The 15,591-nt window shown below is 41.5% G+C and overlaps 1 protein-coding gene across 5 annotated transcripts in view; it reads left to right on the forward strand.

Moving 5' to 3' along the window:
• Positions 1-15,591, forward strand: part of DHX35 (DEAH-box helicase 35) — a 43,774-nt gene that overhangs the window by 430 nt on the left and 27,753 nt on the right. For 3 of the 5 annotated variants that reach the window (XM_083618566.1, XM_083618568.1, XM_083618569.1), the window contains exons 1-4: positions 3,875-4,021; positions 11,434-11,567; positions 11,925-12,017; positions 12,727-12,804. In XM_083618566.1, coding sequence (XP_083474692.1) covers positions 3,982-4,021; positions 11,434-11,567; positions 11,925-12,017; positions 12,727-12,804 — 345 coding nt within the window. In that variant the 5' untranslated portion in view covers positions 3,875-3,981. Of the gene's footprint in view, positions 1-3,873; positions 4,022-11,433; positions 11,568-11,924; positions 12,018-12,726; positions 12,805-15,591 lie in introns of those variants that run through there. The other 2 variants (XM_083618565.1, XM_083618567.1) reach the window with 2 other exon arrangements.

Here is a 15,591-nt window from a genome sequence, read left to right on the forward strand (position 1 = left end):
TTTCTCACATGCTGGCCTGAGCTTCTTTGGAGAAAGGGTGGGATATATGTTTTATTAATAATAACAATAAATTGGGCACTGCTTGTTAAGGAGAAGACATTAAACTCTCATGGGACACTGATCCCCTGGAAATCTTATTCTATAATAATAAGAGTAATAATAATAATAATAATTTATTATTATTTATTACTTATACTCCGCCCATCTGGCCGGGCCTTCCCAGCCACCCTGGGCGGCTTCCAACAGGATATTAAAAACACAATAAAACTTCAAACATTAAAAACTTCCCTAAACAGGGCTGCCTTCAGATGTCTTCTGAAAGCCAGATAGTTGTTTATTTCCTTGACATCTGATGGGAGGGCGTTCCACAGTGCAGGCACCACTACCGAAAAGGCCCTGTGCCTGGTTTTTTAGTTTAAGCCTGTATTTTGATATCTCAGCAGGCAGTGTACACATGCTGCAAACATATTTCTGCATGCACAAGGGCTAGAAGCTTGCAATTCTCAACAAGGTGAATTATCCACTGCCCCCAACACATTTTGCAGGATTCTGTACTGCTGTGGTACTGCAGCACACAGAATGCAGTTTCTCTCTCAAAAGTGGTGCTTATTCTACCGCATCAGTATTCCTCCACTGGATCTAGGGCCATTTTCCCCAGCTCTTACAAGCAACGCATAACAAACAGAAAATTAAGACTGCTGGATAGTACTGTGTGGTAACTAGTTCTGAGAGACATGATACATCTTGTTTGCCTTTCAAATGCCAATAACTTAGAACATTCTTTTCCATTAGCCTTCGGCTGCAATCCTATTCATGCCTGCAATCCTATACATACATAAACGCTTGAGACGAAGTCTCATTGACCTAGTATGACTTCTGAGTCACGAGCATAGGATCGCACTGTTTTATTTCTTGTCTATAAGTGAACACTATTGATTGATGACAGTGCATTTCCTAAATGGAGCCTAGTGCAATTGACTGAATGAAAAACCAGCTGAACATTGCAACACATTTATTTGACTGGAATGGAATGCAGATGGTTTGGCAGCACAATTCTAGCTTTTAGATAATAAATAAGGAAAAGTGAATTGCATTTTTAGTAACAGGAGTTGTTGCAAACTAAGCACATTCTGGTTTATTATTAGTGTGAAGTGTTGCTTGGGAATTCTAAGAAAGCAAAAAAACAGTTCATGTTTGAAAGGTTGTCTGCTATCTTGATTCAAAATGGCATTCAACTGTATCTAAACATAGATAAATCTCCTTGATCTCAGGAAGCATTATGCAAAATTTGGCTATGATATATTGAGGTGAACAAATTCTTAGAGAACAGGCAACCCCAAAATATAGTAAGTTGTTATTAGTTAGTGATGAATGGAGGCTACTTCCAAATCTGCATGTCATATTCCAGTTGCTCTTTCTACCTGCTCTTCTCAAATGAAATTTCGGTGTTGAAAGCTGCAGAGCTGAGTGGATGTTGGTCAATGCCCTTTTTAACTACCCTTTCATTTTGCAGTGAGTTTATGCCTGATTCACAGCGGAAGTAACCAGAGGTGTGGTTGCTTGCAATGTAAGAATCTGGGAAACTGTTTGAAACCACTCCCCCATATACATAGTTGGAGCAATCCTGTTGCACTTTATTTTTTTATGAAGCCCTACTTTAGTTTGGTGAGAACAGAATGCTGAATTTAATGGCCCTTTGGCCTGATGCAGTAAGGCTCTTATGTTATTAAGCTTAGATATTATGGTGAACTGTTAAGTTGTGGGTGAACATATCAGACGACACAGTGATTCTTCAAACAGCTCTTGTTTATTCACAGGCCAGGCCAGGACAGAACTGAACTGAAGGGTTCAGTCAGCCTGCTTATATAGAGCTCCAGTACCACTTTCTAAAACTATCCAATCACTGAATGTCACTTTCGATCCTTCATTTGCATAACTATCTACAGTATCCATCCAATCACTGAACGTCACTTTCGATCCTTCATTTGCATAACTATCTACAGTATCCCCCTGCTGGCCCAGGGTGAGAACTTCAGTACATAACATGAACAATTCTAGAGTGGCCTCTGCTATGTTTGCTTGCTTTACACATGCTGGGAGATGTTCTCTTATGAGAAAAGTACAGTTATCCCCTTTGTGTTGTCTAAACAGCTGCATCCAGGAACAAGTTGCACCCAGTGGTGTTTTTTTTTCTAGAAAAAGAGGTGCTGGAGCTCACTATGAACTTGGTGCTGGAGCTGAGCTCCAGCTGAAAAAAAGAAGCCCTGATTGAACGTCACCTTGTGCGAACTTGGCCACACAGGCCCAGTTGTAGCAGCACCATTTCTGATTCCCACAACTGCAAGAAGGACCTCTTATTGAGCGCATCTGCCTGGGGGAAGGGCCATACTGCAGTAGCATCCACCATTCCTGCAGAAAGCCCCAGGTTCGAATCTTTGTATCTTCTGGTAGGACAAGACATGTCCCTGGCTGAAACCCTAGAGTAAGGTTACCAGACGTCCCTATTTCCCAGGGACAGTCCCCGGATTTACACATCAGTCCCCATACAAAATCCACTGAAGTTGAAAAGTGTCCCTGGATTCATTGAAAAAAATCTGGTAACCTTAGCCTAGAGGGCTGCTGCCAGCCAGGGTTGGTGATACTAATCTTGATGGATCAATGGACTTGACTGCAGATAAAGCGCTTTCCCTGAACAGTGAGCTTGTGTTGCCCAACCCCTCTGTCTTGTCCAGTGTCAGATTTACATATAAGCTAAACAACCTGTAGCTTAGGGCCCCACCCTCTTGCCCCCCCCAATTTATAAAGGAATAAAATACTGGATGTACATTTCCAAAATGTAAGATAAAAAGCAAACTTTGATAAAATACATACTTTGTTACATGCAAATGGCTTTAGATACCTATTAGGTCCATAAATTACCATATAGCATATATTCAACACAAAAAACAGCAACAATTTGTTGTTGACAAAGGACAGCTGGACATACAAAGCGCCCCATTACCTTTAGTAGCTTAGGGCCTCATCAAACCTAAATCCTGCCCTGGTCTTGTCTGAAGCTGGTGGCGTGGCTCCGCCAGCACAGCCTGACTCAGTTCCTCTCCACCTCCGGGTGCCAGCGAGGGAAGGCGCCTCGGGCTGCGACCCAAGGGACCTGTCAAACGGGACGCAGCTTCCAGTTCAGACGTGCCGGATGAGGAGCGACTTGAACTCAGCGCTCCCAGATTGATGCAGAGGACGCCCGTCCATTCCCTCCATCCTTAGCCAACGTGGGAAACTTGGGAGAAGCCTCCAGCGATGGAAGCGGGTTCAGGGCTCTAAAAATTCCCTGTTTAGGGCAGTTTTTAATGTTTGATCGTGCTTTGAATAGTCTGTTGAGAGCCGCCCAGAGTGGCTGGGGAAACCCAGCCAGATGGGCGGGGTATAAATAATAAAATTATTCTTATAATTATAAATAAGAAGGGCAAGCTTCTTGGGTGCCTCGCTCATGGCGTGCCAGTCTCACTGCCTGCCACGGGACTCCTGCGCTGCAAATGGTGGTGAAAATGACAAAATAAAGCGGCTCCTGCTCCTTATGGGATGCAGAGAGCCCGTTTGGAATTCGCCAGGCTTCCCAACGGAGTAAAAGACAGAATGCAACCAAAGCAAAGTGAAGCAAAGCGGCAGAGACGCCTGAGCCATTATTTTGGATACAGAACTGCACAACAGGAGAGGGCTTTTATTAGGGGCGACTGCAAATAGCACGCAAGGCTTTGCATTTGTTCATGAGGCAGCACCGTACAAAAAAAGCAAAGCTCCCGCTCTTCCCCTCGCAGCCAGCCTAGCTGGGAAGAAGGCAGCGGTGGCTGGAGCCTGAGAGTTAAAAAGCAACCATGGCAACCCCGCACCCAATAGCAAAGCCCTCCGCGGCCACGTGATGCGCACTCCGGGGCCGCGCTGTTGCGGAGCGGGCTCCTTCGCTTCCTTTTGACCTTTCACCCCAAGATGGCGGCGCCCGTCGGTCCGCTGAAGTTTTGGAAGCCGGGTAAGGGCTGAACCTCTTGGGGAAGGGGGGTGGGAGTGCAAGAAGCTGAGGTGGGGGGGTGCCGGGGGAAGCTTTGGCGGAAGCGCCTCTTCGCGCGGCTGAAGGGCTCGAAGGGACGGTGGGCGGGGTCCGGGATGCTGCGAGGCGCTTTCCTTGCGGAGGACGGAGAGGAGAAGAAGCCTGTTTCTCTTTCCCCTGGCGCTGCAAAGGCTGCATTGTCTGGGGGGTGGATAACCATCTCCCCACCCCAGGCCGTGTATTCGTGGAGCAAACCAAAATAAAAACTGCAGGCGTGTGAGGCTCCTTGGACTTAACGGTCCTTCCTCGGGAACGTGGCGGCGTGAGAGGGGGTACTCTGCACGTGCTCGAGAGCACCTTCACCCACGCCATCCTTAGGCTGTTGCTGCTGGTTTGAAAAAACGGGTGCTCGAGTGAGCTCTGCTGTAACGGAGCTTATAGCGCTACTCCCAGCTTCCTGGTGGGATATAGATAGATATAGGTGATAGACAGATAGATAGATAGAGTGCTTTTTTCTAGGGGGACGCATACCCCTAAACATTTTGTGAATCTAAGTTTGGCCTCATTGAGGGGCATTATTTCAATATGAGTAAGAAAAGAAAAGGACGCGGGTGGCGCTGTGGGTAAAACCTCAGCACCTAGGACTTGCCGATTGCATGGTGGGCGGTTCGAATCCCCGCAGCGGGGTGCGCTCCTGTCGTTCAGTCCCAGCGCCTGCCAACCTAGCAGTTCGAAAGCACCCCCGGGTGCAAGTAGATAAATAGGGACCGCTTACCAGCGGGAAGGTAAACGGCGTTCCATGTGCTGCGCTGGCTCGCCAGATGCAGCTTGTCACGCTGGCCACGTGACCAGGAAGTGTCTGTGGACAGCGCTGGCTCCCGGCCTCTAGAGTGAGATGAGCGCACAACCCTAGAGTCTGGCAAGACTGGCCTGAACGGGCAGGGCTACCCTTACCTTTTAAGAAAATGAGAGTATCCCTAAACATTTCTTTTAGAAAAAAACAAAAACCACTGGATAGATAACTAGATAGGTATAGTATATTGCAGTGAGGGGGAGGGTCTGTGTTGGAGTCCTCTTTCAGTTTCCCTGCTTCCTGTTAATAGGTACTCAAAACCGCTTTGAAACCCCCCCCCCCAATCGTATGGTATATAAGGCAAGAACATTCCTCTTCTCCTATGCTAAATAAACAATCTATGGCCTTTTAAACTCTGTGGGGGTGGATATCGTGTTTATTACTATGTAGTATATTTTTGTGTTAACTGCCCTGTGATCCTCAGATGAAGCATGGTATAGAAATTTAATATGAATGAATGAATGAAGCATAATGAGCCTACACTCAGCTTAATAGGCAGAGAACCTTATTCTGGGTTCCCATTCCGAACCAGGCTCATTAGGCACTCTGTTCCGCTCAGTGGAATTTACTAGGGTTAAATGTACATATGGCAAGACTGTGATCCTTATATTTAATTGTCATACTTCTACCCTGCGACTTGGAAGAAAGCTGTATTATAAACCATTTGACTTTTTCAGTTTAAACCTAGCAGTGATCGGATTTGCATCTTTTCTGCCTGCAGTTTATCAAACGAAAGAATGCTTGTTTCAACAGATGTTATATAGTGCTGACACAATGGTTCAAACAAATGGGAGAAGTTTAAACCATATATGTAATTTGTTGCACAGAGCTGTAATAATAATGTAGAATGTTTCCATATTGATCTCTGCACAATATTAAAAAGGCAAAATTTGAAAACAAGGGACATCTGTGAACTATTAGGAAAAGCTTGTGTGTGATTGAAAAAGCAACAAGGTCAACATTTTCATCTGGTGAAATTAGATCCCGTCCTCATTGGCTCATGGCTTATGAAACAATACAAACTTAGCAGTAAAGGGTTTCTGCAGTGCTAAGCAATCTGCATGCTGCCTCTTTGATATATGCATGATGCTCTTGAGATGATTGTCCTGGCGTGAAGGATAATTAGCAGACAGTGTTTCACTGCGTGGATGAAATTTTATAGGCCTATTAATATTTATTTAAATTAGAGTATTGCTCACTTTGGGGTCTGGAGCTAACCTGCCCAAAAATTCAAGAACAGTGTTTGTAGTAATAGTTTCTTTTAGTGTATATTTCTTTGTGCCTAGTCAGAAGTTAGTACACGTTTTTGTTTGCACTGTTTCTATCATAAAGAAAGTGCTGCACAGGAGTGTAAGTAATTGGGAGAGTTATGCTCCCACTTTGGCAGAACAAATATAAATAATAGCCTTTAGGCTGCAATCCTATACACACTTACATGGGAGTAAGGCCAACTGAATACATTTAAATTTACTGCTGAGTAAAAATGCATATGATTGATTGCACTGTTATTGTTATGTAAATGTTTGTTTTGGGTATATGTGAAATTGTTGAAGTCAAGTCATTGCAATCTTATTTATACTCACCTGAGAGGGAGCTCAATTGAACTTAGTGGGTCTCTTTTCTGAATCAACATGCAGAGGATCAGTGGTGGACTTTGGGCTCTCAAATTTCAGCGGCGCCCTCTGTGATGCTAAAATTTGGTGCCCTCACTTGCGCTCCGTTCTACAGCATTGTTGTGGCGCCGCACCCTAAAGCTGCCTCTGATAGGATTGATCTTCAAGCTAGGCTAGGAAACTTAATCAGACAACTACTATCCTATGACTGTCCTAAATCAACATTCAGCTTCATTGGATGTCCCCAAATTCTAGTATTATGGAAGAGGGAGAAAACCTTCACCAGACCTTGCCTAATTTTATCATGACCTTTACTCACATTCTGTCTAACCTAAAAAAAAAATAAAAAAAATCTGTCTTCATCCGGGAGTTGCTCCAGCACTGGTTTTTTACTCCTTTTAGCACCCTTTTCTGTTTAATATCCTTTTTTGGGCATAGCAACTGGAAATGTGAATACAGTGGTACCTTGGGTTACAGATGCTTCAGGTTTCAGACTCCGCTAACCCAGAAATAGTACCTTGGGTTAAGAACTTTGCTTCAGGATAAGAACAAAAATTGTGTGTCGGTGGCGCGGCTGCAGCAGGAGGCCCCATTAGCTAAAGTGGTGCTTCAGGTTAAGAACAGTTTCAGGTTAAGAACGGACCTCTGGAACGAATTAAGTACTTAACCCGAGGTACCACTGTAATATTTCTAGGATAGTCAACCATATATCTGTATGAAGGCACTGTGATACTAACAGATTTATTTTCAGTTCCTTTCCTAAAGATCCCTAGCATGAGAATTGGATGTTTGTTCCTATTCTTGTTTTCTGTTCTCTTACCTGTTGCTGATTCATAAAGCGGATTTCTTGCCTCATATTACGTGATTGCAAATTTATTCAGGAGTCATTGGTGAGGGACTTCATCAAAAGTTTTTTGAAAGTTGAAGTACACAATATTTTTCCAGATTTTCCCCTATCTACATGCTCACTGACACACTCAAAAAGGTTAGTCAGATGCTAGTCAGTCTTGCTCCAGCAAGACCTGCTCTTCTATATGCTTGGTAATTTTATCTACACATATTGATTGGCATTGAGGAAATTATTGCTGCTTTTTGAAACTGGTTCTTTTGAGCATACTGGATGGTAAATTTAATCTGAAAGTGTTTTTTGTTAAGTATTATACTGCCGTTTATTTACCACAGGCAATGTTGCAAATTAAACCTTCCAACTCTTATGACCTTGACTGCCATAGAAACTATAATTTGATTGGATTTTAGGTTCTACCAATTCTTTTGTTAGCTTCTGACAAGAACATTGCATTTGCAGAAGTGATGTACATGATTCATGCCATATATATTTATGATACATCTTTGGACATTGTGTTGCTTCTATTGATCACCAGCATGAGCCAAGTTTTAACAAAGATTGTGCTTGAACTCTCAGATATTTTTAATTGGAACTGACGAGAAACAGGCTGGGAAGTAATGGCTCTTATTGCCTCTGCAGGAATAATTTGGAAGTGACCAATTACTTCATTATTGCCTGAATTCATTTTTTGTGCACCTGTAGAATATGGTGGCAGATGTATAATGAATGTGAAACATTAGCTATCAATTATGAGTTGTATACAATTAAGCCCTCCTCAGCGACTCATTGAAATTGATAAAACCAAAGGTAGTCACGTTTATTAACTTCAATGGGTCTGTTAGCAGGACAAGTATTGAATTCTGCATTATGCCTGTATTGTCCCCATGCTGATACCTTTCCCAAGTAAGATCTAGTTTGTTTGAGGCGTGCTGGTTTCTTTGGGACCATTTAGTGCTGCACAGTTGCATCAACAACAAGTCATGGCAATGATTTGTCCTTGACTAAGAAATCACCCAGAGATGATCTTCAGTTTGTCCAAAACATCAAGAAGAACATCCAATTGAAGCATATTGGCTACCAAATGTGTTGGGATGCTGATGCATAGTGAGGAAAGTTTCATGCTTGTCATTATGGCTATGCAGTTCTGAACTACTTTTGACAAATCGATGAAATCTTTGAAGTTTCCTAAAACTAAAAGTCACCATCACATCTGAGCTTAATGAAGTAGAAGGTTGGGCTGTAAACTAACCAACTACTGAGAAGCTCGTGAATGATAAACAGTGCTACTCTACAAAATAACAACTTGACCATCATGACATATATAACCAGACATACATGTTTATACTAACAGAAAACACACTGTTAAGTTTTACTCAGAGAAGACCCATTGAAATTAATTGACCTAATTTAGTCATGTTCTGCGGGAGGCAGTGGAAGACAGGAGTGCCTGGTGTGCTCTGGTCCATGGGGTCACGAAGAGTCAGACACGACTAAACAACTAAACGACAACAAGTCATGTTCATTAATTCAGTAGGAGTACTGTGAATAAACCTAGTCAAATACCACCCCATGCATATGGACAAAAATGTAAATGTGTCAGGAAAACCAAGTTTTGGAAAAACTGGGTGCATGGGGATCTTCAAAATTGTGATTGCAAGGATATATACACACACATGCTACTTGAGTGCTGCTCATACTCTCCTGGAAATGTATCCTGACTGGGCCTAAGTCAGCCTGGCATAATTAGAGGTTTTCATTTATTGTGTTCTGCAACCATATGGCATAGCTCCTACAAACTGAAGGGCATCTCAATGAACTTGCGTAGGGAAAACTGCAAATTATGCATATCCATAATGATGGGGGTGTTGTTGTTTTCTCCTTGGAACATCAGTTGCATGATTCAGCACTTACAGCTGTCAGTAGCTCTTTAGTAATCTGCAGCAAATCCACAAGGATTAATGATATGGTTTTGAAAGGTAAATTTATTTCTGACTAAATGTTTGTTTGTAGTTTGTTTGTAGTTGTTGTGGGCATTATTAAGTGAGCCTTCGAAAAGATAAAACATCTTGAAACATGCATCCTATATGCGTGATAAGTCCTTCTGAGTTGAGCAGGCTCTGTCATCATCGGCACACTTCTTATGGAGCTAAGCCATACTGGATTCAGTGAAATTATTTCTTAATAAATGTACATAGAATTGCTGTCTTCAGGTCCCTATTCAATGAATGCATTTAGGATTGGGCCTTGCAGTTGGCTTCTGTGCATGCCTACTCAAAAGTAATCATTAGTGATATCAGTAGGGCATACTCATAAATAAATGCATAATTTGTTAGAGTGTGGTGAACTGCATTCCATCATTAATAAAGAGAAATGAGGGAGTGGGGAAGTTCTGTGTCTTGTAGTTAGAAAATGGCATGTGCTAAATATGCTGAATTTTCTCCTTTTTTATTTTGCAAGCTTTTAAATAAAGGCTTGCCAACTTACCTAGAAAACCCCCAGTCACTCCTTCTGAGATTTTAACAGCCATAGAAATTAGCTGGGTTGATTGTACGCTATGAGAACCAGCATGACCCCCTGCTAATGTCACTGAATACACTAGTTGTTACAGACAAACAGTGGCAGCCCCATTAAAGACACAGGAGCATGATTAGGAAAATGTAGGAACACGTTTTTCTAACCTTATTTCAATTATTAAATTGGTCCCAATAGGCAATCCTGCTGTTCTAAATGGTGTCTCGCTTCTTTTTAATGTGGGTATTTCTTTCCTTTTCTCACCAGTTTCTCATTTTCAATTTTAAGTTTGCCTGATGAGAGAGTTGTAGGAAAAGCCTTCTCAGAATGCACCCAAATTCAAATAACTAAAACCTTTTGGTTTAACATGTCGTGTTTAAGAGCTCTCCATGTTTACTCAATCTCCAAAATGTCAGGAAATTACAACTGTTAAGGGCCTTAACCGACACTTTACTTGGCAATATTTATATGGTGTGATATCCTTTCCTATGGATTGTTCCAGCTTCATAACTACCTTGGAGCTGGATGGCTGCCAGCGGCAGACTCCCAGACCTAAGTTCCAGATTTTTCTGTTCAATGGAGTAGACACCTGGATCCTTTCAACGGAAGTTATGATTCTACATTCTTCTTCTATGGCGATCACTCGTAGCCGAGTAAGATTGTCTTCCATAAACACGGTTTTAACAATGAGTCCGTAAGTGACTGTGGAGGCCAATTCTGGATCCACACGTCCTTCCACAGTGGGGACATTGGTTTCCGGGCAGGAGTTGATCACGGTGTGGGTTTGCCAAGTGTGCCTTTCTCCTAGCATGTTTCTCCCTTGCGTCCTGAGTTCAAGTATCTTCAAAGCCCATGACACCTCTGGTAAAGGCTGTTCTCCAACTGGAGCGCTCGCAGGCCAGTGTTTCCCAGTTGTCAGTGTTTATACTACATTTTTAAAGATTTGCCTTGAGACAGTCTTTAAACCTTTTTTGTTGACCACCAGCATTACGTTTTCCATTTTTAAGTTTGGAATAGAGTAGTTGCTTTGGAAGACGATCATCAGGCATCTGCACAACACTACCAGTCCAGCGAAGTTTTCTACAGAAAATAAATTTAAAACTTCATGGAGGATTCTACATTACAAGTACCCAGCTGACAGCCAATACCATCCACATAGAGTGACAGTGTTGGAAGGCTCTATTTAACTCGGTAAAACCTGTTTACATAAAAATGGGGACAAGGTTTTATAGGCCTTGCATTGCCCACACAGACACACACTGGTTATGTATAGATACTCAATCCTCCCCATGGAGGATCAGCTGGGCAGTGGGGAAAGGTGGGTGGGACTTCCTGGGGCTTGGTGTGCTGGCTAAGGGCCACATGCAAGCTATGTCTAGTGGTTTAAACAAACAAATTTTGAATATCTTAGCATTCACACTGGTTTGTAATTCTCCCTTGCATGATAGCCTTGGATGTTACAAAAGCTACAGAGGTTAATTCTGATAAACTTATCTTTCCACTTTCTTTGCATTTGTCTAAAAGTCTTGTCATCCTATTAGTAGTGACATTTATTTATTTGGTCATACAGGGACAGAAGGGCCTGGTGTCAGCCTTTCAGAGGAGAGACAGAGCGCTGGTGAAAGCTCTAGTGTTTCAGTGATCTATAATCCGTATGTTTCCCTTTCTATTGAACAACAGAGGCAAAAACTACCAGTTTTTAAGGTATCAATTTCTTTAAGTACTTTGCATTAGTGTGCACATTATCTTCTGGGTATTTTACCATTTCTTCTACATTTGCTTTGCAGTATGAAAATTAATAGTGCATTTGCAACATAGAAAGTGCATTTCTCTGTAAAACAATTTTTTAGAACGTTCAATTATTTTGTACAGTAACTCTGAGTGGATGAAAATGCACATGTCCCACTATCAGTTTAGGCACATGTTGGATTCAGTGGGCTTTAAGGAGTTTGTGCTAGGTTGTAATCTATGCTGTTTTTGCACAAACATTTCTCTCAATTGATGTTTTGAACTTTTCTTCAGCCATTCTAAATCACATTTGAATATCTATTTTTCTTTCAGCTTAGAAATCACATCCTTTATCTGGTAGAAAATTATCAGACATTGGTGATTGTTGGAGAAACAGGATGTGGGAAAAGCACTCAGATTCCTCAAGTGAGTATGAAATGATTCATTTTTCTTCATCTGTAGGAATTTATACTCTTACCCTTCAACCCAGTACAGAGGGTAGTTTGCAAGTACAATAAAAGCCGAAGAATATATAAAAGCAGCATAAATGCAAAGAACAGATTCCAACATTGTATAAATGGACTTCTGCTCTAACAATGGGACTTCACCTTTCTTTCTCCTGCATGTAGTCCACATTTTCTCTGGAGGGCCCCTTAGCATTAAAGCAGATTTTGAGGGCTTCTAGAAGGCTGCAAAGGTGAGATGAAGAAGTTGGAAGTCCTGTTGCATGAGCATCTTAGCATGGACAGCGTTGGGTGCAATACAGCATCTACAAAATGGATCAAATTAAATAAAAAAGTTAAGAGATAATATGACATCTTTGTTAGGTGCCTGAAAAGTCTTTCTGAGGAAGGCATGGGGAACCACCACTGACCGCTCCCTCCCCCTTTAAACCCCTCACAATTCCCCAGATAGTAGGAGAACTTGTGAAACTCTTATGAGGATCACAACAGGAACATGTGGAGACAGATGATCCTTCAGGTACCCTGGCCCCAGGCTGTGAACTTAGATAGACAGGAGAGGCAGGAAGGTTCCTTGTGCTAACAGGAATTGTTGCACTGGCTTCCGCTAGTGCAACTATTTAACTTAGAATTTTTATACCATCTATGTTAATAACTTTGTTTCCTCATTACAGTATCTAACAGAAGCTGGCTGGACTGCCGAAGGGAGAGTGGTGGGAGTAACACAACCCCGGAGAGTTGCTTGTGTTTCAGTGAGTGCCTCCAGTTCAAACTATTTGTCTGCGTATTATTCTTTTGGGGAATGATAATATGTTCTAACTTTTTGTATAGCACTGTTCATATCAACTTTTGACACAACCCAGTGCATAGCTAAGCATTCCTGAATCTCATTAAAATCCATGTGGTAATGGGACCTTAACTGGGCTCCGTAACTGATTGTCTTCTGACACAGAGTCCGACAGATGCTGACTTGCTCAAGGCCCTATGTTTTCAGTGAAAATCTTTGCAATAGGGTGTTAGCCCAGTTTCCCCTCCTCCCTAATGATGTGTGTAGTAAGAACAAAGTAATTTGTTTCTTTCCCCATCACAATTGAGCATGAATTCTGGTGAAGAATTCCTTCTTGTTTTGACTGAAACATTGAGCAAGTATTGGTGAAAGCATCTTTCTCAGGGTTTGCTGTCCTGCTTCCAGTTTTTTGTCGATGGGTTTAAACTGCCACATCCTGTGGGTCTCTCAATGGAAGCCATTTGCTGGAATAACATCATGGTCAAGCAAAAGATTTTACTTCGAGGAGATGCAGTGCATAGCAGTTTAAAACTCATCAGCTTAAAAGTAGGAACAAAATAAAAAAAAATCCTTCCAGTAGCACCTTAGAGACCAGCTAAGTTTGTTATTGGTATGAGCTGAGTATCTGAAGAAGTGTGCATGCACACAGAAGCTCGTACCAATAACAATCTTAGTTGGTCTTTAAGGTGCTACTGGAAGGAATTTTTAAATTTTGTTTTGACTATGGCAGACCAACACGGCTATCTACCTGTAATTAAAAGTAGGAAGTTAGGGTGGTGAGAACAGCTTTGTACAGGATCCAAAGAAGCATGTAACCATTAAAACATGGTTCATATATTTTTTTATTACAAGGGCTTGAAGTAGGGTGCAGAAAATATTTAACATTTTTGCAGCCCTTGTTCATTTATTGTGTGATTGTTCTTTGCCAGAAGGGTAGTTGTCATTGTTATTTTACAAAATTTTGAAATAGCAGTTATGATGTGCAGGGCTTATACACACACACACACACACACACACATATGCATGCTATATTACAGGCATTCTGTTTAGAGAGAATTTTTGCGTCTTCTAAAATGTGCTCCAGGCTGTGGATTTGGATTTGCATTTTTATGCTTGTTTTTAGTTTGTTTCAAGGCTGCATAGCTTTACTATATGGCCCATTTTGATGAACAAATGTGAAACGTGCCTGGATATTTAAGCCTTTGGCACAAAAGCCTTTCATGGATCCAGTTTGTGCTTTCATTTGTAGCACTATAACTAATTGAAATTGATTTTTAGAGTGGGCTGCTTATTGCTGATAAGAACATTGTTAGAGAAAGCAGTCTTGAAGAAACATAAGCATGACATGGGGAGGAAGCAGAGGATTCAATTTTCAGTTTCAAGTGGCTACTGCAGATTCAATTTTCAGCCTGCCATCTCCAGTTAAGGGAGTTCAGGTAGCTGAGCTAGGAATTTCCTCTGTAGGAAAGCTGTTGCCAAACAGAGCAGACAGTACTAGGCTAGTGGACAAGTGGTTTGGCTTTGTACAATGCAGTTTTTCTATTCATATGAAGTGTTAGGGGTTTTAAGCTTGTTAGTCTCTGTCTCTTCAGTAAGCTGGAAATATTGGGAGTGCAGGAGATGAAAATATATTGCCTGAAAACATGGAGTCAAGAAGAAAGGGGCAATGGGAAGATGATGTACACAGAAAAGGCTTCAGTGCTTTTGTGCAACTTATGCTTTGGAAATAGCCAAGCATTCTAAAAATAGGTCTGTAGAAGTAGTTATATTAGTCTCCTGTTCCAAAACAGGAAAGTTCTGCAACACTAAAAAAATGGCAGGAATGTATTGTGGCATAAAATTTGGTGGCTAGACCTCACTCTTTTGGGTGCTAGAAACTGGTGGTGTGTTTTAGACCCTTATCCTTGAGCAATGGCCTTCTGGGTTGAAAAACCTAGTTGTATATGTTCAGGCATTTTAATGTTGAGACTTTTGCCATTCAAAATTTTGTCTTTTGAATTAGGAAAGTATGAAAATTGAGAGGGCGGAAAGGTAGCTGTTAATCCATATATCCAGGAATTAAGCTGACTGTATGATTCCACCTTCCTATTTCTAACCATTCATCAATCCTATTTTTTAATTCACATAGGCTAAGCCAGCACTGTATAGGTGGTTCCTGAGAGGAGATGTTTTTATCTGTAACCATTTGAGAAGTCTTGCAATGCATGCAAGGCACTGAGGGATTCTATGGAAAGTGTTAATACATCATGAAGCGCCAGCCTAACTGCTAATACAATTGTAGGCTGTTATATCCTGGGGCTACAGCTGGCACAACTAGAATTCATCCAGAGTCAAGTGGTTGATTGTAATTGAGGGAATACATGCATTATAAATAGCCTGCCTGCTGTATAAATGGATTCTAGCTACATTGATGTTCCAGTCTCAGCTTTCTGAGTTTGATGTTTATAAACAATTTTATATAATAATAAGTTTGGTGTTTATAAAAAAAAATATTATTTGTTTATTACTATTATTGTTTGGGCAATCAAAACCTTGTGTTGAGTGATTAATATGAGTAGAGTTTTCAAATATAGGTTGTGCTAAACCTGTAGGTTGTGCAGTCCCTGTAGAAGCACAGTAATTGCAACTCCACTGATCCTAAAAGATCCCTGTCATACGAGGGATGCTTGTGCAGAAGTTATATAATTGTCCAACAGGATTAGCTCAGTTTAGCCAAATTAGCTGAATTCAATTTCTAACTACGTACAAATGT

Source organism: Podarcis filfolensis, assembly GCF_964270895.1.
Source record: "Podarcis filfolensis genome assembly, chromosome: 6".
NCBI lineage: Eukaryota > Metazoa > Chordata > Lepidosauria > Squamata > Lacertidae > Podarcis > Podarcis filfolensis.